The sequence below is a fragment of the Oryza sativa genome, chromosome 2 (assembly GCF_034140825.1).
Source record: "Oryza sativa Japonica Group chromosome 2, ASM3414082v1".
Lineage (NCBI taxonomy): Eukaryota > Viridiplantae > Streptophyta > Magnoliopsida > Poales > Poaceae > Oryza > Oryza sativa.
In genome coordinates, this window is record NC_089036.1 from 21,729,912 (window position 1) to 21,749,927 (window position 20,016).

At 50.0% G+C, this 20,016-nt stretch overlaps 5 protein-coding genes across 5 annotated transcripts; 2 read left to right on the forward strand and 3 right to left on the reverse strand.

Annotated features, from left to right (window-relative positions):
* Positions 1-321: 321 nt before the first annotated feature.
* Positions 322-1,587, reverse strand: LOC4329685 (E3 ubiquitin-protein ligase EL5). Its single transcript, XM_015767832.3, has one exon. It carries the CDS (start codon positions 1,553-1,555, stop codon positions 578-580), a length of 978 nt encoding a protein of 325 aa, XP_015623318.1. The 5' UTR covers positions 1,556-1,587; the 3' UTR covers positions 322-577.
* A 2,880-nt stretch (positions 1,588-4,467) lies between these two features.
* LOC107278451 (monooxygenase 1) lies at positions 4,468-6,015 on the forward strand. The gene is made up of 2 exons (XM_026022615.2): positions 4,468-4,797; positions 5,348-6,015. The coding sequence occupies exons 1-2, from the start codon at positions 4,536-4,538 to the stop codon at positions 5,875-5,877; spliced, it is 792 nt and encodes a 263-aa protein (XP_025878400.1). The 5' UTR covers positions 4,468-4,535; the 3' UTR covers positions 5,878-6,015.
* Positions 6,016-9,347: 3,332 nt separating this feature from the next.
* Positions 9,348-10,613, reverse strand: LOC107276751 (E3 ubiquitin-protein ligase EL5). Its single transcript, XM_015768474.3, has one exon. It carries the CDS (start codon positions 10,579-10,581, stop codon positions 9,604-9,606), a length of 978 nt encoding a protein of 325 aa, XP_015623960.1. The 5' UTR covers positions 10,582-10,613; the 3' UTR covers positions 9,348-9,603.
* A 2,880-nt stretch (positions 10,614-13,493) lies between these two features.
* On the forward strand, positions 13,494-15,041 carry LOC107278373 (monooxygenase 1). The gene is made up of 2 exons (XM_015769332.3): positions 13,494-13,823; positions 14,374-15,041. The coding sequence occupies exons 1-2, from the start codon at positions 13,562-13,564 to the stop codon at positions 14,901-14,903; spliced, it is 792 nt and encodes a 263-aa protein (XP_015624818.1). The 5' UTR covers positions 13,494-13,561; the 3' UTR covers positions 14,904-15,041.
* A 3,332-nt stretch (positions 15,042-18,373) lies between these two features.
* LOC107276747 (E3 ubiquitin-protein ligase EL5) lies at positions 18,374-19,639 on the reverse strand. The gene has a single exon (XM_015768465.3). It carries the CDS (start codon positions 19,605-19,607, stop codon positions 18,630-18,632), a length of 978 nt encoding a protein of 325 aa, XP_015623951.1. The 5' UTR covers positions 19,608-19,639; the 3' UTR covers positions 18,374-18,629.
* Between the last annotated feature and the right edge of the window lie 377 nt (positions 19,640-20,016).

Sequence of the window (20,016 nt, forward strand, 5' to 3'; positions counted from 1 at the left end):
GGCGCTGTCGGTGTGTGGGTGGTGGTATATTTTTTCCTTTTTTCCGGATTACAACCCTCCACAGGGTTGTAATCTTGTAATTTTTCCTGCTCAATCAAAATTAACTTTGCAGCGTCTCATGCTAGGCGTTCAAAAAAAAAAAACGTTGAAGGTTGAGGAGGCCATCGGTGTGAGGGTGTCCAGTGTTATCCCAGGAGTGGCCCAAATAGCTGGGCCATCAGTGTCCTTGTAGGCTTCAATTCTTGTAGGCCTTCCTTTGTTCGTGGGCCTATTTTGGAGTGGGCTGTAGCTGTCCGTGTAGGGAGTGAGTGGGCAGAAATCTGATAGTCAAGATTTGGCTGAAATTCATATTCGGCTCACAATTCATGGAACATACGGAGAGGGATGCTTCTCACTGCCATCCATACATTTCTCTTTGCTACTTGACTGATGAACAAATAATTTCTACTTAAATGTTTCTAATCTTAAAAATGAAATTGATATTTTCTAAAATCGTAGGAATTAATGGCGATTCCAGTTCGGTTCTACCGATATGTACAGGGAGATCGCCTTATAATACTTGACGACCTCGCCGCCGTCAATTCCGGACATGCGCGGCGGCGGTTCTTGCACCGGCCTCGGCCTCCGGTGGCCGTGCCGGCGTTGCCGCCTCCACGGCGCGGATGGCGACGGTGACGCTGACACCGTGCTCGACGTCGCCGTCGTCGTTGTCTCCTCCGGTGGCGCAGGAGCATGACGACGTCGACCCCGCCGCCCCTTGCCGCCCGAAGCTCCAGAGCCTTCTCAGTGACCTCAGCCGCGCCAAGCTCGGCGACGACCTCGCCGCCGCGTCGCGCGGGGTCGTCGAAGCCGCGGATTCGGGGATCTCGATCACCAGCGTGCTGCGGCCCTCCGCTGTCATGGTCACCGCGCCGGCGCCATGGTCGGACAGGCCGAGCAGGACGCTCGCCGGGAGGCTCACGGTGTAGCTCGCCGGCGGCTCCGGCGGGACGGGAGGAAGAGGCGGCGGCGGCACGACGACGGTGAGGCGGCAGAGCGGGCAGGTGGAGTGGGAGCCGAGCCACATGTCGACGCACTCGGCGTGGAAGCCGTGGCCGCACCGGGGGAGGAACCTGGCCTCCTCGCCGTCCTCGAGCTCCGCGAGGCACACCGCGCACTCGACGCCGTCGTCGTCCTCCTCCTCCTCCTCCTTCGCCGCCGCCGCCGCCGTGCTGCGGCTGTACACCGTGACCGGCAGCGACCGGAGCACCTCCGGGTCGACCCCTCCTCCCGTTCCACCGTCCCCGCCGCTCCCAGAGCGCCGCCGCGGCCGCGGCCGCCGCCCGCGCCCGCTCGTCGACGTCGTCGTCACGGCGCGGCGCCGCTCGTCGCAGTAGCACTGGAGCAGGACGAAGGCGAGCGTGAGCGCCGCGAAGACGATGAGCACGGCCGCCACGGTGGCGATGCCGCCGGCCGTCATGGCTGCCTGCCCTGCAGGCGCGGACACCGGCGACGGCGACGACGACGACGAAGACTCGTCCATGGCGGGGCCGCCCTGCTCGACACCCCGCACCATAATAATCGACCGTCACATGCATATGTGACCGCGCGCACTCGAGCTCGCGTCGCATATTTATACACACACACACATAGCGGAGTAGTAGGCTAGAGTGGTAGATGGAATGAGACGCGGTGAGATGCGAGCGCAAGCAGAGGCTTCCTGGAAGGGGGATGCGCGCCTGCGGGGCTTGGGCGGCAAGTACTTGTGTTGGTGTTTGCTAGCGCGCGCGCATTCGTCTTCGTCCTCGTCTTCCAAACGAGCTATCAACGTCGTCCGCTGTTGATGTTGATGCAGGCAAAGTGGTGTTTGTGCGTGGGCAACTTCCATTTGGTTTGGGTACCACTACTACAGAACCCAAATAGATGTGCTGGTTCATAACAAACCGGCCCTAATTATTAATTATAAGAACCGGTTACGCGTATAAACCGGCACCGATATGTGCCGGTTATTTTAAAAAAACAATATACACCAACCGGTTCTATTTATTAAAAAAACCAGGGCAACTATATTCATCCGGCCGCGCACTTCAGTACCTGTGAATCCTCCTATATGTGCTTGTTTATTTGAAAAAAATGGTACCTATAGTTCTAAAACCCACACCTATACTAATAGGGATTGGTACCTATAAATTGGTTCCGGCTGAGAAACCGACACCTATAGTCAACTAGCACCAATATGAATTTCTCCAGCAGTGTATGGTGAGATCGAGTTAAATCAGTTTTGGATCAACGGATGCAATGTCCTCTACTCCTCTCGTTCATTTGCATATCGTTTAAATAGTATGAAAAGAAATAAGATATATTAATATGTGATATATCATTTTAGGAACATATAACTTAGAAAAATATGATTGTGAGTACATATATACTGGTTAAAGTTAGGTTTTGTTGTTCTAAACTTTAACATGTATGTTTGTCTAGTGGGTATATCACATATCAATATATCTTGTTAATCTTTTTAAGAACTTTTTTTTAAAAAATGGGACTATATAGTGCATGTGCACTAATTAGGGCAAACTAGTTGTCATCCTGACTAAATGATGGAATTAACATGTAGCTATTTTATTTAAAGCTTAGGTGGTAGGAATATATTTTCTACTTATTTGCTAGATGAACTAGTACAAATTAGATTTTTCTGAACATCACATTTGCAGACAACATCAAATGACCTGCACTAATTAGATTACATATTTAATTTCAAACTACTCTCTTCATCCAAAAATAAGTTTATTTTTTACTTACTCCACACATAACAATACAAAAGCTAATCCTATTCACTTTATCAAATCCTAAATATTATTGTAATTGTTTTTTCACTTTATCTACTTCCAATATCGTATATATCCTCTACTTTTACAAATTCTAGTACAACGATTGCTTAAAGATAAACTCATTTCGGAACGGATGTGGCATTATTTCGATGATACGCAATATGGAGCAAAACATCCCCGGCTATAATCCACACTTCCGATGGCAATATGAGCAGTTTTTAAGTTTTTCTTTTGGACTGATTGGGACCGGACCGCCGCGGGTAACGACCGAAGAAGAGCAGAAAACAGCAGGTGGCCGCGCGCATGCAGACAAACTCCAGCCTCCAGGTTACCAAGATGACGCTTAAAACACGCACGAGGAAGCCATGCGTGAGGCAGCAGGAACGCCCGGGCTTCGTCGCGAGCTCGCCCAGTCCAGCTGCCGACACGGACATCTGCGGTCAAAAGGACAAATTAACTTAGACACGTGAAGTACTTCCTCCATCTTAAAATGTATCTACCTAGTACTTTCTCTGTTTTATATTATAAGACTTTCTAGCATTGCTGACATTCATATGTATGTTAATAAATCTAACATATATGTGTGTTTAGATTCATTAATATCTATATAAATATAGGCAATGCTAGAAAATCTTATAAACTAAAACGGAGGTAGTACTAGATATGTATCTACCTAGTACTACGAATCTGAACAGCCTCCTATCCAAATTTGTATTACTAGATAATGTCACATCTAGTACTTAGATAGTTATATCTTGAGACGGAGGTAGTAATAATTAAGGCAAAATCTAAATCAAGAGGCCTCTCGTTTTAGTGCTAACGAGAGACCCTATTTGCCTTAGTACTAGTTCCCATTAAGTAAGTAGAAAATATAATCCTATCACCTATGTTTCAAATAAAATTTTCTCTTAAACTACTCATCCGATTTATGATTCGATTACACGGTTGTGTTCGTAAAAATTAAATCTTTACAACAAGATCTCACATGATTATATTTTGATGAAAAACTACAAATTACTTTTATGGTATATCTAAATTACTTTTAGATTTCACTAAATTACTTCTTACACATATAAAAATAATTTTAGTAGAGCTTAAAAGTAATTTACATATATTATAGAAGTAACTTAAGACAAAAAAGAAAGTAACTTTGTCATGACATTAAAAGTAGATCCGTTATGGAGGTAAAAACGTGAGTCTATCTAAAAATTAAATTTAATCAGCACAAATTATAGAATTGACTAAAAAGGATAATAGAATAAACAACTCACAACATTATGATTGTATAATAAGTAATTTAATCAAATCGAAAAGTAATTTATATATATATGATAAAAGTAACTTACATATATAATAAAATTAATTTACAATATAGATATTTCTTTTATCAAAATATAGTCATGTAAGATCTTGTTGTAAAGATTTAATTGAAACGAACACAATGGTGTAATCGGATTAAAAATCGGATAAATAATTTAAAAGAAAAATCTATAAGAAGAAAAAAAATGTATCATTTGGTGTACTAGTATGCAACCAGGTCTAAGATGAGTCTCTGGTTAAGACAATATAGAGTGCGGTCTCTATCTAGTCATGTCCAATAATTAACTGTAATACCAAATACCAAATCTACCCTTTCACATACTGCTAATACCAAATCTATCCTTTCACATACTGCTAGTATCAAATCTACCCTTTCACATACTGCTAGTATATACTAGCAGTAGAATGTACCGTAAAAAGTCCTCTAATAATGTTATACAGGTGGTGATTGGTTGCGACGGGTGGAACTCGGTGGTGGCCAGGTACGTGGGGCTAGGCGCGCCGTCGCAGCTCCCTCGTTTCATCGTCCTCGGCTTCGCGAGCTACCCAGAGGGGCACCCGTTTGGGACCGAGTTCTCGCAAATCATAGCGGATGATTTTGCCGTCGGACGGGTGCCCATTAACGAAAATCTGTTGCATTTCTTCGTAAGCAGGAGTCCCTCACCAGGTATAATTAATTAACCTATGGTTTAATAATGGCATTGGCAGGTAATTTAATTTTAAGCATTAATTAATTTATAAAGTACACATGTGTCCTGTAATATTTTGATTCGGATTTACGGTTCCTTGATAGTCGACGTTTTGATAAAGATGAAGTCAAACTTTTTAAAAAATTTAACTATTAATAACTTTTAAAAATATTTAGTTTGATGATACTAAAGCAAACATATATAAATTTATCAAACAAAGTACTGTAATAAAAATAAAAATTTGTTTATTTATTTATTGTATATTACTTTCTCCGTTTCACAATGTAAGTCATCCTAACATTTTCCACATTCATATTGATGCTAATGAATATATATATATATATATAATGGATTCATTAACATTAATATAAATATGGAAAATGCTATAATGTCTTACATTGTGAAATGGAGGGAGTACAATAGAAAAATATGGTAAAAGATAGGAGTAATATCACTGTCCAAAATTAAGAATTACGGAGATGAGTGACTAATTAATTAACTTTGTCAAGAACGTGTTTATCGATCCAGGACGTACGGACGTTGATGAGGACGCGGCGAGGAAGTACGTGCTGGAGAAGGTCGACGAGCTCCCCGGCGAGGTCGCCGACATGGTGCGTCGGTGCGACGCGGCGTCGAGCTGGACGCTGACGAAGGTGTGGTACCGGCCGCCGTGGCAGGTGGCGCTCGCCGGGTTCCGGCGCGGCGCGGTGACGGTCGCCGGCGACGCGATGCACGCCATGGGGCCCTTCATCGGCCAGGGCGGCTCCGCGGGGCTGGAGGACGCCGTCGTGCTCGCCCGCTCGCTGTCGTCGGCGGCGGCCGGCGATGGCCGGGCGCCGCCGCGTCAGCAGCTGCGCGACGACGCCGTCGGCGCGGCGATAGACGAGTACGTCGCGGAGAGGCGGCGGAGGGCGACGACGCTGTGCCTGCACAGCTTCGCCATCGGGACGTTGCTGACGACGAGGTGGCTCGCCGTGAAGCTCGCGTGCGTCGCCGTCCTGGCGCTCCTCGGCGGCGACTCGCGCCGTGATGCGGACTACGACTGCGGCCGCCTCTAGCGGACCATCCGTTTCGTTTATTCGCGAAACAAGTCAAACGATATATTTATAAACTAAAAGTAATTTGTTTTTATATACGTGTTCTTAACGATCAAAAAGCAAATGCTGAAAATAAACTTCGATGAAGAAATCTCAAAACCAGCTTTAAATTTAATGTTGCAAATTCAAAATTTAGGTTACACACAAGGAAAAAAAAGCACTATGACGAGAATAGCATCTATAAACACACCTTGTTAATTTAGTAATTAGCTCCTCTGGGTGGTTAATCAGTGAGTATCATGTTGATTGTTGAGGTAGGAGTGCAACAGTGAGTATCAGTACTTATTAGTATGCAATAAATCCGATGATAATCTTGTTTCAAAAGCTGAACAAAAGGCTGTGGACATCACTTTGATTTAGGAAGTCCCCGTTCCCACCCCCACCCCCCGCGTTGCCCACGCGCTAGCAACACGGGGGGTGAAAACCCTAGCAGCGCCGCCACCTTCCCTCTCCCCCCTCCCCCACCTCATCGCCGTTGGAAAGCCGGCGAGCGAGCTATGATGGTGGCGGCGGGGCTTCCTCCATGGCGGCGACCACTATCAGGCGCGGGAGAGGCGGCGAACGGCGGCGGCCCATCCTGGCGAGGAGACGGTGGATTCGGCGCTGCCTTCGCCGGATCTGGCCATCCCTTGGCTCAGGGGCGGAACTGGGCCTAGGGCAGCTTGGGCCCGGGCCCTACTCATAGCAAAATCGTTAGTGAATTAATACCCATATATTTCTCAAATTTTTACAAATCCTCATGGTCCAGCCCTACTCGTCTGGCCTAGCCCCACATGGCCTTTCCCAGGCCCCAGGTGTCCCAGTCTTCCCAGCCCAGTAGACAGCCCAGTAGAAAAGCCAACCCTAGTCCCCACCTCCTCAGCTCCTCTCGTCTTGCTCTCGGCTCTCCCCATCACGCAGACGCAGCAGCGCCGCCGCATCCCGCTTGTCCTCGATTCCTCGGCATCAGCGCTGCGCATCGGGGCGGAAGGGAGCGGCGCACCCGTGCCACAGCGGCGCGAATCGATGGAAGGAGGCAGCGCGCATAGGAGGCGTGTCTCGGCAGCGGCGCGCGCATTGGCGTCGAGCCGGCGACGGGCCGACGGCAGCGGGCTAGCAGCGCTTCCGTAGTTCCCCTTTCTCATCCACCTCGCCTCAAAGCTTGGTTCACCAAATCTAGGTCAATGTCCTCTCTAATCTTTGATGTTCGATCTGCATCCAACATCCTTATTCTTCTTTTGATAGCAATTAGTCTCAATTAGAAATTGGTTTGATTTTTTAGATGAAGAGGAATAGAACTTTAAAATCATTCTACCAAGTCCCAATCCAGTGAGTCCACTTCAACCCAGAAACATGAGAAACAATTTGTAACTTGCATCATTTCAGCAATGAAATATTTAATTTGGTACTTGATGAAATTATTGTTGAGTTAAACAATCGCTTTGCTGAAAGGTCTACTCGGCTATTAAGATGCATTGCTTGTCTTGATCCAAGGAATTCTTTTACCAATTATGATGAAGATAAGGTCATTGAACTTGCTAAGATATATGTGGCTAACTTTTTAAATATTATTGTATAGTGCTTAGAGATCAACTTGACACATTTAGTTCAACTTGACATATTTAGTTTAATCTTGTTTTTTTCTATACTTTTACTGTACTTCGTTGTATGATTAGAAATTGTATTTCAGTCTTGCATTTTTTTTCAACTTCGTTGTATGATTAGAAATTGTATTTCAGTCTTGCATTTTTTTTCAACAGTGTATGCATTGTATGGTCCTCATGGATAGTTTTAGCCTTTAATTTGAGCCCTAGGCGTGTAGAGATCCTGGCTCCGCCACTGCCTTGGCTAGATCCGGCCGGAGCGTGGGAGCTGGCGGCGGCGACAGCGCGGCGTTGGCAGCAGAGGCCGCCGCGGCATGGCGGGGTGCGAGGCCAGCGCGGTGGCATAACAAGGGTAGCGGCTACGACGCGATGACACGCCAGCAACGGCGTGATGAGGCGGCGGCGACGATGCGATGACACGCCGGCGACGGCGCTTGCACTGCTGCTGGCGGCGCCCGCCGCGGCAAGGCGGTCGGCCACTGCAGAGGACGGCAAGGCGTAGTGGTGGGAGCCCCTGGTGCCCGACGGTGGTCGGCCGTTGGGGACGACGGCGACGGCGTCGGTGGCAGCCGCGGCAACACCCGTGGTGGTAGCAGCAGTGGTTGACGGTGCGGAGGCAGAGCTCGTCGCAGCGGCGATTGCAAGCACGGAGCTCGTCGTGGCGGTCGCGTCAGCGGCTGGCAGGCGACAGCAGGTGGCTGGACGACGGTAGCAGCGGCTGTTGTAGCGATTGTGGTTGCGGTGGGAGGATGCACTGTGGTGGCGATCGTGGCTGAGGTGGGAGGAGGCATGGTGTCCTCGGACGGCTAGCCGAGGGCGTGGAAGACGGCTGCATCTGGCCGGCGCGGCAGCGTTTGGAGGAGGGTCGAAGATTGGCTTGGCGCGGCAGCGTTTGGAGGAGGGTCGAAGATTGGCTTGGCGCAGAGAGAAGCAGCTGATGGCAGCGGAGGCTGGCTCGACGCGAGATGGCGCGGGCGGCGGAAATGGAGGACGGCTTGGCGCGAGAGGCGCATCAGGTGGAGGAGGCTAGCTTGGCATGAGAAGCGCGGTCGGCGGTGGAGGAGGCGACCTCGGTGCGAGGAGAAGTTGCCAGTGGGTGTGGCGCGGCCTACAGCACACGAATGCTGGTCGGCAGGGGGCGCCGGTGCAAGGGTCCCACATGTCGTCAGAGGTTGAGTGGTGGTGGAGCATCGGTGCATCAGCCGTGGATTCGCAGGTGGTGAGCGGTGGGTGAAAACCCAGCCCGGCCTTGGCCGAACTGACAAGGATGGTTAATTCCTCCTTCTGAGGGCGTTGTCATGCTCTCACCCCTAAAGGTTGGTTGCCGGGCGAAAGCCAAGTCTTGGCTCCTTTGAGCCCCGACGGACGGTGGCGGCGGTTTTCCGTCGCTTCTCTTCTTGAAGATTTCGTTATGGCATCCCCTAGCTATGGGGCGATCTCGTCTGTGTTCCTTTGTTGGTCTAGCGGCGATCGGTCACGCTTAGCGGCGGCCGGTCCGGTGCTAGCCTTCTCCCGGATTTGTGTGTTGGCGCTGTCGGTGTGTGGGTGGTGGTATATTTTTTCCTTTTTTCCGGATTACAACCCTCCACAGGGTTGTAATCTTGTAATTTTTCCTGCTCAATCAAAATTAACTTTGCAGCGTCTCATGCTAGGCGTTCAAAAAAAAAAAACGTTGAAGGTTGAGGAGGCCATCGGTGTGAGGGTGTCCAGTGTTATCCCAGGAGTGGCCCAAATAGCTGGGCCATCAGTGTCCTTGTAGGCTTCAATTCTTGTAGGCCTTCCTTTGTTCGTGGGCCTATTTTGGAGTGGGCTGTAGCTGTCCGTGTAGGGAGTGAGTGGGCAGAAATCTGATAGTCAAGATTTGGCTGAAATTCATATTCGGCTCACAATTCATGGAACATACGGAGAGGGATGCTTCTCACTGCCATCCATACATTTCTCTTTGCTACTTGACTGATGAACAAATAATTTCTACTTAAATGTTTCTAATCTTAAAAATGAAATTGATATTTTCTAAAATCGTAGGAATTAATGGCGATTCCAGTTCGGTTCTACCGATATGTACAGGGAGATCGCCTTATAATACTTGACGACCTCGCCGCCGTCAATTCCGGACATGCGCGGCGGCGGTTCTTGCACCGGCCTCGGCCTCCGGTGGCCGTGCCGGCGTTGCCGCCTCCACGGCGCGGATGGCGACGGTGACGCTGACACCGTGCTCGACGTCGCCGTCGTCGTTGTCTCCTCCGGTGGCGCAGGAGCATGACGACGTCGACCCCGCCGCCCCTTGCCGCCCGAAGCTCCAGAGCCTTCTCAGTGACCTCAGCCGCGCCAAGCTCGGCGACGACCTCGCCGCCGCGTCGCGCGGGGTCGTCGAAGCCGCGGATTCGGGGATCTCGATCACCAGCGTGCTGCGGCCCTCCGCTGTCATGGTCACCGCGCCGGCGCCATGGTCGGACAGGCCGAGCAGGACGCTCGCCGGGAGGCTCACGGTGTAGCTCGCCGGCGGCTCCGGCGGGACGGGAGGAAGAGGCGGCGGCGGCACGACGACGGTGAGGCGGCAGAGCGGGCAGGTGGAGTGGGAGCCGAGCCACATGTCGACGCACTCGGCGTGGAAGCCGTGGCCGCACCGGGGGAGGAACCTGGCCTCCTCGCCGTCCTCGAGCTCCGCGAGGCACACCGCGCACTCGACGCCGTCGTCGTCCTCCTCCTCCTCCTCCTTCGCCGCCGCCGCCGCCGTGCTGCGGCTGTACACCGTGACCGGCAGCGACCGGAGCACCTCCGGGTCGACCCCTCCTCCCGTTCCACCGTCCCCGCCGCTCCCAGAGCGCCGCCGCGGCCGCGGCCGCCGCCCGCGCCCGCTCGTCGACGTCGTCGTCACGGCGCGGCGCCGCTCGTCGCAGTAGCACTGGAGCAGGACGAAGGCGAGCGTGAGCGCCGCGAAGACGATGAGCACGGCCGCCACGGTGGCGATGCCGCCGGCCGTCATGGCTGCCTGCCCTGCAGGCGCGGACACCGGCGACGGCGACGACGACGACGAAGACTCGTCCATGGCGGGGCCGCCCTGCTCGACACCCCGCACCATAATAATCGACCGTCACATGCATATGTGACCGCGCGCACTCGAGCTCGCGTCGCATATTTATACACACACACACATAGCGGAGTAGTAGGCTAGAGTGGTAGATGGAATGAGACGCGGTGAGATGCGAGCGCAAGCAGAGGCTTCCTGGAAGGGGGATGCGCGCCTGCGGGGCTTGGGCGGCAAGTACTTGTGTTGGTGTTTGCTAGCGCGCGCGCATTCGTCTTCGTCCTCGTCTTCCAAACGAGCTATCAACGTCGTCCGCTGTTGATGTTGATGCAGGCAAAGTGGTGTTTGTGCGTGGGCAACTTCCATTTGGTTTGGGTACCACTACTACAGAACCCAAATAGATGTGCTGGTTCATAACAAACCGGCCCTAATTATTAATTATAAGAACCGGTTACGCGTATAAACCGGCACCGATATGTGCCGGTTATTTTAAAAAAACAATATACACCAACCGGTTCTATTTATTAAAAAAACCAGGGCAACTATATTCATCCGGCCGCGCACTTCAGTACCTGTGAATCCTCCTATATGTGCTTGTTTATTTGAAAAAAATGGTACCTATAGTTCTAAAACCCACACCTATACTAATAGGGATTGGTACCTATAAATTGGTTCCGGCTGAGAAACCGACACCTATAGTCAACTAGCACCAATATGAATTTCTCCAGCAGTGTATGGTGAGATCGAGTTAAATCAGTTTTGGATCAACGGATGCAATGTCCTCTACTCCTCTCGTTCATTTGCATATCGTTTAAATAGTATGAAAAGAAATAAGATATATTAATATGTGATATATCATTTTAGGAACATATAACTTAGAAAAATATGATTGTGAGTACATATATACTGGTTAAAGTTAGGTTTTGTTGTTCTAAACTTTAACATGTATGTTTGTCTAGTGGGTATATCACATATCAATATATCTTGTTAATCTTTTTAAGAACTTTTTTTTAAAAAATGGGACTATATAGTGCATGTGCACTAATTAGGGCAAACTAGTTGTCATCCTGACTAAATGATGGAATTAACATGTAGCTATTTTATTTAAAGCTTAGGTGGTAGGAATATATTTTCTACTTATTTGCTAGATGAACTAGTACAAATTAGATTTTTCTGAACATCACATTTGCAGACAACATCAAATGACCTGCACTAATTAGATTACATATTTAATTTCAAACTACTCTCTTCATCCAAAAATAAGTTTATTTTTTACTTACTCCACACATAACAATACAAAAGCTAATCCTATTCACTTTATCAAATCCTAAATATTATTGTAATTGTTTTTTCACTTTATCTACTTCCAATATCGTATATATCCTCTACTTTTACAAATTCTAGTACAACGATTGCTTAAAGATAAACTCATTTCGGAACGGATGTGGCATTATTTCGATGATACGCAATATGGAGCAAAACATCCCCGGCTATAATCCACACTTCCGATGGCAATATGAGCAGTTTTTAAGTTTTTCTTTTGGACTGATTGGGACCGGACCGCCGCGGGTAACGACCGAAGAAGAGCAGAAAACAGCAGGTGGCCGCGCGCATGCAGACAAACTCCAGCCTCCAGGTTACCAAGATGACGCTTAAAACACGCACGAGGAAGCCATGCGTGAGGCAGCAGGAACGCCCGGGCTTCGTCGCGAGCTCGCCCAGTCCAGCTGCCGACACGGACATCTGCGGTCAAAAGGACAAATTAACTTAGACACGTGAAGTACTTCCTCCATCTTAAAATGTATCTACCTAGTACTTTCTCTGTTTTATATTATAAGACTTTCTAGCATTGCTGACATTCATATGTATGTTAATAAATCTAACATATATGTGTGTTTAGATTCATTAATATCTATATAAATATAGGCAATGCTAGAAAATCTTATAAACTAAAACGGAGGTAGTACTAGATATGTATCTACCTAGTACTACGAATCTGAACAGCCTCCTATCCAAATTTGTATTACTAGATAATGTCACATCTAGTACTTAGATAGTTATATCTTGAGACGGAGGTAGTAATAATTAAGGCAAAATCTAAATCAAGAGGCCTCTCGTTTTAGTGCTAACGAGAGACCCTATTTGCCTTAGTACTAGTTCCCATTAAGTAAGTAGAAAATATAATCCTATCACCTATGTTTCAAATAAAATTTTCTCTTAAACTACTCATCCGATTTATGATTCGATTACACGGTTGTGTTCGTAAAAATTAAATCTTTACAACAAGATCTCACATGATTATATTTTGATGAAAAACTACAAATTACTTTTATGGTATATCTAAATTACTTTTAGATTTCACTAAATTACTTCTTACACATATAAAAATAATTTTAGTAGAGCTTAAAAGTAATTTACATATATTATAGAAGTAACTTAAGACAAAAAAGAAAGTAACTTTGTCATGACATTAAAAGTAGATCCGTTATGGAGGTAAAAACGTGAGTCTATCTAAAAATTAAATTTAATCAGCACAAATTATAGAATTGACTAAAAAGGATAATAGAATAAACAACTCACAACATTATGATTGTATAATAAGTAATTTAATCAAATCGAAAAGTAATTTATATATATATGATAAAAGTAACTTACATATATAATAAAATTAATTTACAATATAGATATTTCTTTTATCAAAATATAGTCATGTAAGATCTTGTTGTAAAGATTTAATTGAAACGAACACAATGGTGTAATCGGATTAAAAATCGGATAAATAATTTAAAAGAAAAATCTATAAGAAGAAAAAAAATGTATCATTTGGTGTACTAGTATGCAACCAGGTCTAAGATGAGTCTCTGGTTAAGACAATATAGAGTGCGGTCTCTATCTAGTCATGTCCAATAATTAACTGTAATACCAAATACCAAATCTACCCTTTCACATACTGCTAATACCAAATCTATCCTTTCACATACTGCTAGTATCAAATCTACCCTTTCACATACTGCTAGTATATACTAGCAGTAGAATGTACCGTAAAAAGTCCTCTAATAATGTTATACAGGTGGTGATTGGTTGCGACGGGTGGAACTCGGTGGTGGCCAGGTACGTGGGGCTAGGCGCGCCGTCGCAGCTCCCTCGTTTCATCGTCCTCGGCTTCGCGAGCTACCCAGAGGGGCACCCGTTTGGGACCGAGTTCTCGCAAATCATAGCGGATGATTTTGCCGTCGGACGGGTGCCCATTAACGAAAATCTGTTGCATTTCTTCGTAAGCAGGAGTCCCTCACCAGGTATAATTAATTAACCTATGGTTTAATAATGGCATTGGCAGGTAATTTAATTTTAAGCATTAATTAATTTATAAAGTACACATGTGTCCTGTAATATTTTGATTCGGATTTACGGTTCCTTGATAGTCGACGTTTTGATAAAGATGAAGTCAAACTTTTTAAAAAATTTAACTATTAATAACTTTTAAAAATATTTAGTTTGATGATACTAAAGCAAACATATATAAATTTATCAAACAAAGTACTGTAATAAAAATAAAAATTTGTTTATTTATTTATTGTATATTACTTTCTCCGTTTCACAATGTAAGTCATCCTAACATTTTCCACATTCATATTGATGCTAATGAATATATATATATATATATAATGGATTCATTAACATTAATATAAATATGGAAAATGCTATAATGTCTTACATTGTGAAATGGAGGGAGTACAATAGAAAAATATGGTAAAAGATAGGAGTAATATCACTGTCCAAAATTAAGAATTACGGAGATGAGTGACTAATTAATTAACTTTGTCAAGAACGTGTTTATCGATCCAGGACGTACGGACGTTGATGAGGACGCGGCGAGGAAGTACGTGCTGGAGAAGGTCGACGAGCTCCCCGGCGAGGTCGCCGACATGGTGCGTCGGTGCGACGCGGCGTCGAGCTGGACGCTGACGAAGGTGTGGTACCGGCCGCCGTGGCAGGTGGCGCTCGCCGGGTTCCGGCGCGGCGCGGTGACGGTCGCCGGCGACGCGATGCACGCCATGGGGCCCTTCATCGGCCAGGGCGGCTCCGCGGGGCTGGAGGACGCCGTCGTGCTCGCCCGCTCGCTGTCGTCGGCGGCGGCCGGCGATGGCCGGGCGCCGCCGCGTCAGCAGCTGCGCGACGACGCCGTCGGCGCGGCGATAGACGAGTACGTCGCGGAGAGGCGGCGGAGGGCGACGACGCTGTGCCTGCACAGCTTCGCCATCGGGACGTTGCTGACGACGAGGTGGCTCGCCGTGAAGCTCGCGTGCGTCGCCGTCCTGGCGCTCCTCGGCGGCGACTCGCGCCGTGATGCGGACTACGACTGCGGCCGCCTCTAGCGGACCATCCGTTTCGTTTATTCGCGAAACAAGTCAAACGATATATTTATAAACTAAAAGTAATTTGTTTTTATATACGTGTTCTTAACGATCAAAAAGCAAATGCTGAAAATAAACTTCGATGAAGAAATCTCAAAACCAGCTTTAAATTTAATGTTGCAAATTCAAAATTTAGGTTACACACAAGGAAAAAAAAGCACTATGACGAGAATAGCATCTATAAACACACCTTGTTAATTTAGTAATTAGCTCCTCTGGGTGGTTAATCAGTGAGTATCATGTTGATTGTTGAGGTAGGAGTGCAACAGTGAGTATCAGTACTTATTAGTATGCAATAAATCCGATGATAATCTTGTTTCAAAAGCTGAACAAAAGGCTGTGGACATCACTTTGATTTAGGAAGTCCCCGTTCCCACCCCCACCCCCCGCGTTGCCCACGCGCTAGCAACACGGGGGGTGAAAACCCTAGCAGCGCCGCCACCTTCCCTCTCCCCCCTCCCCCACCTCATCGCCGTTGGAAAGCCGGCGAGCGAGCTATGATGGTGGCGGCGGGGCTTCCTCCATGGCGGCGACCACTATCAGGCGCGGGAGAGGCGGCGAACGGCGGCGGCCCATCCTGGCGAGGAGACGGTGGATTCGGCGCTGCCTTCGCCGGATCTGGCCATCCCTTGGCTCAGGGGCGGAACTGGGCCTAGGGCAGCTTGGGCCCGGGCCCTACTCATAGCAAAATCGTTAGTGAATTAATACCCATATATTTCTCAAATTTTTACAAATCCTCATGGTCCAGCCCTACTCGTCTGGCCTAGCCCCACATGGCCTTTCCCAGGCCCCAGGTGTCCCAGTCTTCCCAGCCCAGTAGACAGCCCAGTAGAAAAGCCAACCCTAGTCCCCACCTCCTCAGCTCCTCTCGTCTTGCTCTCGGCTCTCCCCATCACGCAGACGCAGCAGCGCCGCCGCATCCCGCTTGTCCTCGATTCCTCGGCATCAGCGCTGCGCATCGGGGCGGAAGGGAGCGGCGCACCCGTGCCACAGCGGCGCGAATCGATGGAAGGAGGCAGCGCGCATAGGAGGCGTGTCTCGGCAGCGGCGCGCGCATTGGCGTCGAGCCGGCGACGGGCCGACGGCAGCGGGCTAGCAGCGCTTCCGTAGTTCCCCTTTCTCATCCACCTCGCCTCAAAGCTTGGTTCACCAAATCTAGGTCAATGTCCTCTCTAATCTTTGATGTTCGATCTGCATCCAACATCCTTATTCTTCTTTTGATAGCAATTAGTCTCAATTAGAAATTGGTTTGATTTTTTAGATGAAGAGGAATAGAACTTTAAAATCATTCTACCAAGTCCCAATCCAGTGAGTCCACTTCAACCCAGAAACATGAGAAACAATTTGTAACTTGCATCATTTCAGCAATGAAATATTTAATTTGGTACTTGATGAAATTATTGTTGAGTTAAACAATCGCTTTGCTGAAAGGTCTACTCGGCTATTAAGATGCATTGCTTGTCTTGATCCAAGGAATTCTTTTACCAATTATGATGAAGATAAGGTCATTGAACTTGCTAAGATATATGTGGCTAACTTTTTAAATATTATTGTATAGTGCTTAGAGATCAACTTGACACATTTAGTTCAACTTGACATATTTAGTTTAATCTTGTTTTTTTCTATACTTTTACTGTACTTCGTTGTATGATTAGAAATTGTATTTCAGTCTTGCATTTTTTTTCAACTTCGTTGTATGATTAGAAATTGTATTTCAGTCTTGCATTTTTTTTCAACAGTGTATGCATTGTATGGTCCTCATGGATAGTTTTAGCCTTTAATTTGAGCCCTAGGCGTGTAGAGATCCTGGCTCCGCCACTGCCTTGGCTAGATCCGGCCGGAGCGTGGGAGCTGGCGGCGGCGACAGCGCGGCGTTGGCAGCAGAGGCCGCCGCGGCATGGCGGGGTGCGAGGCCAGCGCGGTGGCATAACAAGGGTAGCGGCTACGACGCGATGACACGCCAGCAACGGCGTGATGAGGCGGCGGCGACGATGCGATGACACGCCGGCGACGGCGCTTGCACTGCTGCTGGCGGCGCCCGCCGCGGCAAGGCGGTCGGCCACTGCAGAGGACGGCAAGGCGTAGTGGTGGGAGCCCCTGGTGCCCGACGGTGGTCGGCCGTTGGGGACGACGGCGACGGCGTCGGTGGCAGCCGCGGCAACACCCGTGGTGGTAGCAGCAGTGGTTGACGGTGCGGAGGCAGAGCTCGTCGCAGCGGCGATTGCAAGCACGGAGCTCGTCGTGGCGGTCGCGTCAGCGGCTGGCAGGCGACAGCAGGTGGCTGGACGACGGTAGCAGCGGCTGTTGTAGCGATTGTGGTTGCGGTGGGAGGATGCACTGTGGTGGCGATCGTGGCTGAGGTGGGAGGAGGCATGGTGTCCTCGGACGGCTAGCCGAGGGCGTGGAAGACGGCTGCATCTGGCCGGCGCGGCAGCGTTTGGAGGAGGGTCGAAGATTGGCTTGGCGCGGCAGCGTTTGGAGGAGGGTCGAAGATTGGCTTGGCGCAGAGAGAAGCAGCTGATGGCAGCGGAGGCTGGCTCGACGCGAGATGGCGCGGGCGGCGGAAATGGAGGACGGCTTGGCGCGAGAGGCGCATCAGGTGGAGGAGGCTAGCTTGGCATGAGAAGCGCGGTCGGCGGTGGAGGAGGCGACCTCGGTGCGAGGAGAAGTTGCCAGTGGGTGTGGCGCGGCCTACAGCACACGAATGCTGGTCGGCAGGGGGCGCCGGTGCAAGGGTCCCACATGTCGTCAGAGGTTGAGTGGTGGTGGAGCATCGGTGCATCAGCCGTGGATTCGCAGGTGGTGAGCGGTGGGTGAAAACCCAGCCCGGCCTTGGCCGAACTGACAAGGATGGTTAATTCCTCCTTCTGAGGGCGTTGTCATGCTCTCACCCCTAAAGGTTGGTTGCCGGGCGAAAGCCAAGTCTTGGCTCCTTTGAGCCCCGACGGACGGTGGCGGCGGTTTTCCGTCGCTTCTCTTCTTGAAGATTTCGTTATGGCATCCCCTAGCTATGGGGCGATCTCGTCTGTGTTCCTTTGTTGGTCTAGCGGCGATCGGTCACGCTTAGCGGCGGCCGGTCCGGTGCTAGCCTTCTCCCGGATTTGTGTGTTGGCGCTGTCGGTGTGTGGGTGGTGGTATATTTTTTCCTTTTTTCCGGATTACAACCCTCCACAGGGTTGTAATCTTGTAATTTTTCCTGCTCAATCAAAATTAACTTTGCAGCGTCTCATGCTAGGCGTTCAAAAAAAAAAAACGTTGAAGGTTGAGGAGGCCATCGGTGTGAGGGTGTCCAGTGTTATCCCAGGAGTGGCCCAAATAGCTGGGCCATCAGTGTCCTTGTAGGCTTCAATTCTTGTAGGCCTTCCTTTGTTCGTGGGCCTATTTTGGAGTGGGCTGTAGCTGTCCGTGTAGGGAGTGAGTGGGCAGAAATCTGATAGTCAAGATTTGGCTGAAATTCATATTCGGCTCACAATTCATGGAACATACGGAGAGGGATGCTTCTCACTGCCATCCATACATTTCTCTTTGCTACTTGACTGATGAACAAATAATTTCTACTTAAATGTTTCTAATCTTAAAAATGAAATTGATATTTTCTAAAATCGTAGGAATTAATGGCGATTCCAGTTCGGTTCTACCGATATGTACAGGGAGATCGCCTTATAATACTTGACGACCTCGCCGCCGTCAATTCCGGACATGCGCGGCGGCGGTTCTTGCACCGGCCTCGGCCTCCGGTGGCCGTGCCGGCGTTGCCGCCTCCACGGCGCGGATGGCGACGGTGACGCTGACACCGTGCTCGACGTCGCCGTCGTCGTTGTCTCCTCCGGTGGCGCAGGAGCATGACGACGTCGACCCCGCCGCCCCTTGCCGCCCGAAGCTCCAGAGCCTTCTCAGTGACCTCAGCCGCGCCAAGCTCGGCGACGACCTCGCCGCCGCGTCGCGCGGGGTCGTCGAAGCCGCGGATTCGGGGATCTCGATCACCAGCGTGCTGCGGCCCTCCGCTGTCATGGTCACCGCGCCGGCGCCATGGTCGGACAGGCCGAGCAGGACGCTCGCCGGGAGGCTCACGGTGTAGCTCGCCGGCGGCTCCGGCGGGACGGGAGGAAGAGGCGGCGGCGGCACGACGACGGTGAGGCGGCAGAGCGGGCAGGTGGAGTGGGAGCCGAGCCACATGTCGACGCACTCGGCGTGGAAGCCGTGGCCGCACCGGGGGAGGAACCTGGCCTCCTCGCCGTCCTCGAGCTCCGCGAGGCACACCGCGCACTCGACGCCGTCGTCGTCCTCCTCCTCCTCCTCCTTCGCCGCCGCCGCCGCCGTGCTGCGGCTGTACACCGTGACCGGCAGCGACCGGAGCACCTCCGGGTCGACCCCTCCTCCCGTTCCACCGTCCCCGCCGCTCCCAGAGCGCCGCCGCGGCCGCGGCCGCCGCCCGCGCCCGCTCGTCGACGTCGTCGTCACGGCGCGGCGCCGCTCGTCGCAGTAGCACTGGAGCAGGACGAAGGCGAGCGTGAGCGCCGCGAAGACGATGAGCACGGCCGCCACGGTGGCGATGCCGCCGGCCGTCATGGCTGCCTGCCCTGCAGGCGCGGACACCGGCGACGGCGACGACGACGACGAAGACTCGTCCATGGCGGGGCCGCCCTGCTCGACACCCCGCACCATAATAATCGACCGTCACATGCATATGTGACCGCGCGCACTCGAGCTCGCGTCGCATATTTATACACACACACACATAGCGGAGTAGTAGGCTAGAGTGGTAGATGGAATGAGACGCGGTGAGATGCGAGCGCAAGCAGAGGCTTCCTGGAAGGGGGATGCGCGCCTGCGGGGCTTGGGCGGCAAGTACTTGTGTTGGTGTTTGCTAGCGCGCGCGCATTCGTCTTCGTCCTCGTCTTCCAAACGAGCTATCAACGTCGTCCGCTGTTGATGTTGATGCAGGCAAAGTGGTGTTTGTGCGTGGGCAACTTCCATTTGGTTTGGGTACCACTACTACAGAACCCAAATAGATGTGCTGGTTCATAACAAACCGGCCCTAATTATTAATTATAAGAACCGGTTACGCGTATAA

What these genes read in the sequence shown, in the direction of transcription:
- LOC4329685 (XM_015767832.3), bottom strand. Translation starts at nt 1,555, where the DNA reads ATGGTGCGGGGTGTCGAGCAGGGCGGCCCCGCCATGGACGAGTCTTCG.
- LOC107278451 (XM_026022615.2), top strand. Translation starts at nt 4,536, where the DNA reads ATGTACCGTAAAAAGTCCTCTAATAATGTTATACAGGTGGTGATTGGT. An exon ending in AAGCAGGAGTCCCTCACCAG is followed by an intron (nt 4,798 to 5,347) that starts GTATAATTAATT and finishes TTATCGATCCAG; the next exon opens with GACGTACGGACGTTGATGAG.
- LOC107276751 (XM_015768474.3), bottom strand. Translation starts at nt 10,581, where the DNA reads ATGGTGCGGGGTGTCGAGCAGGGCGGCCCCGCCATGGACGAGTCTTCG.
- LOC107278373 (XM_015769332.3), top strand. Translation starts at nt 13,562, where the DNA reads ATGTACCGTAAAAAGTCCTCTAATAATGTTATACAGGTGGTGATTGGT. An exon ending in AAGCAGGAGTCCCTCACCAG is followed by an intron (nt 13,824 to 14,373) that starts GTATAATTAATT and finishes TTATCGATCCAG; the next exon opens with GACGTACGGACGTTGATGAG.
- LOC107276747 (XM_015768465.3), bottom strand. Translation starts at nt 19,607, where the DNA reads ATGGTGCGGGGTGTCGAGCAGGGCGGCCCCGCCATGGACGAGTCTTCG.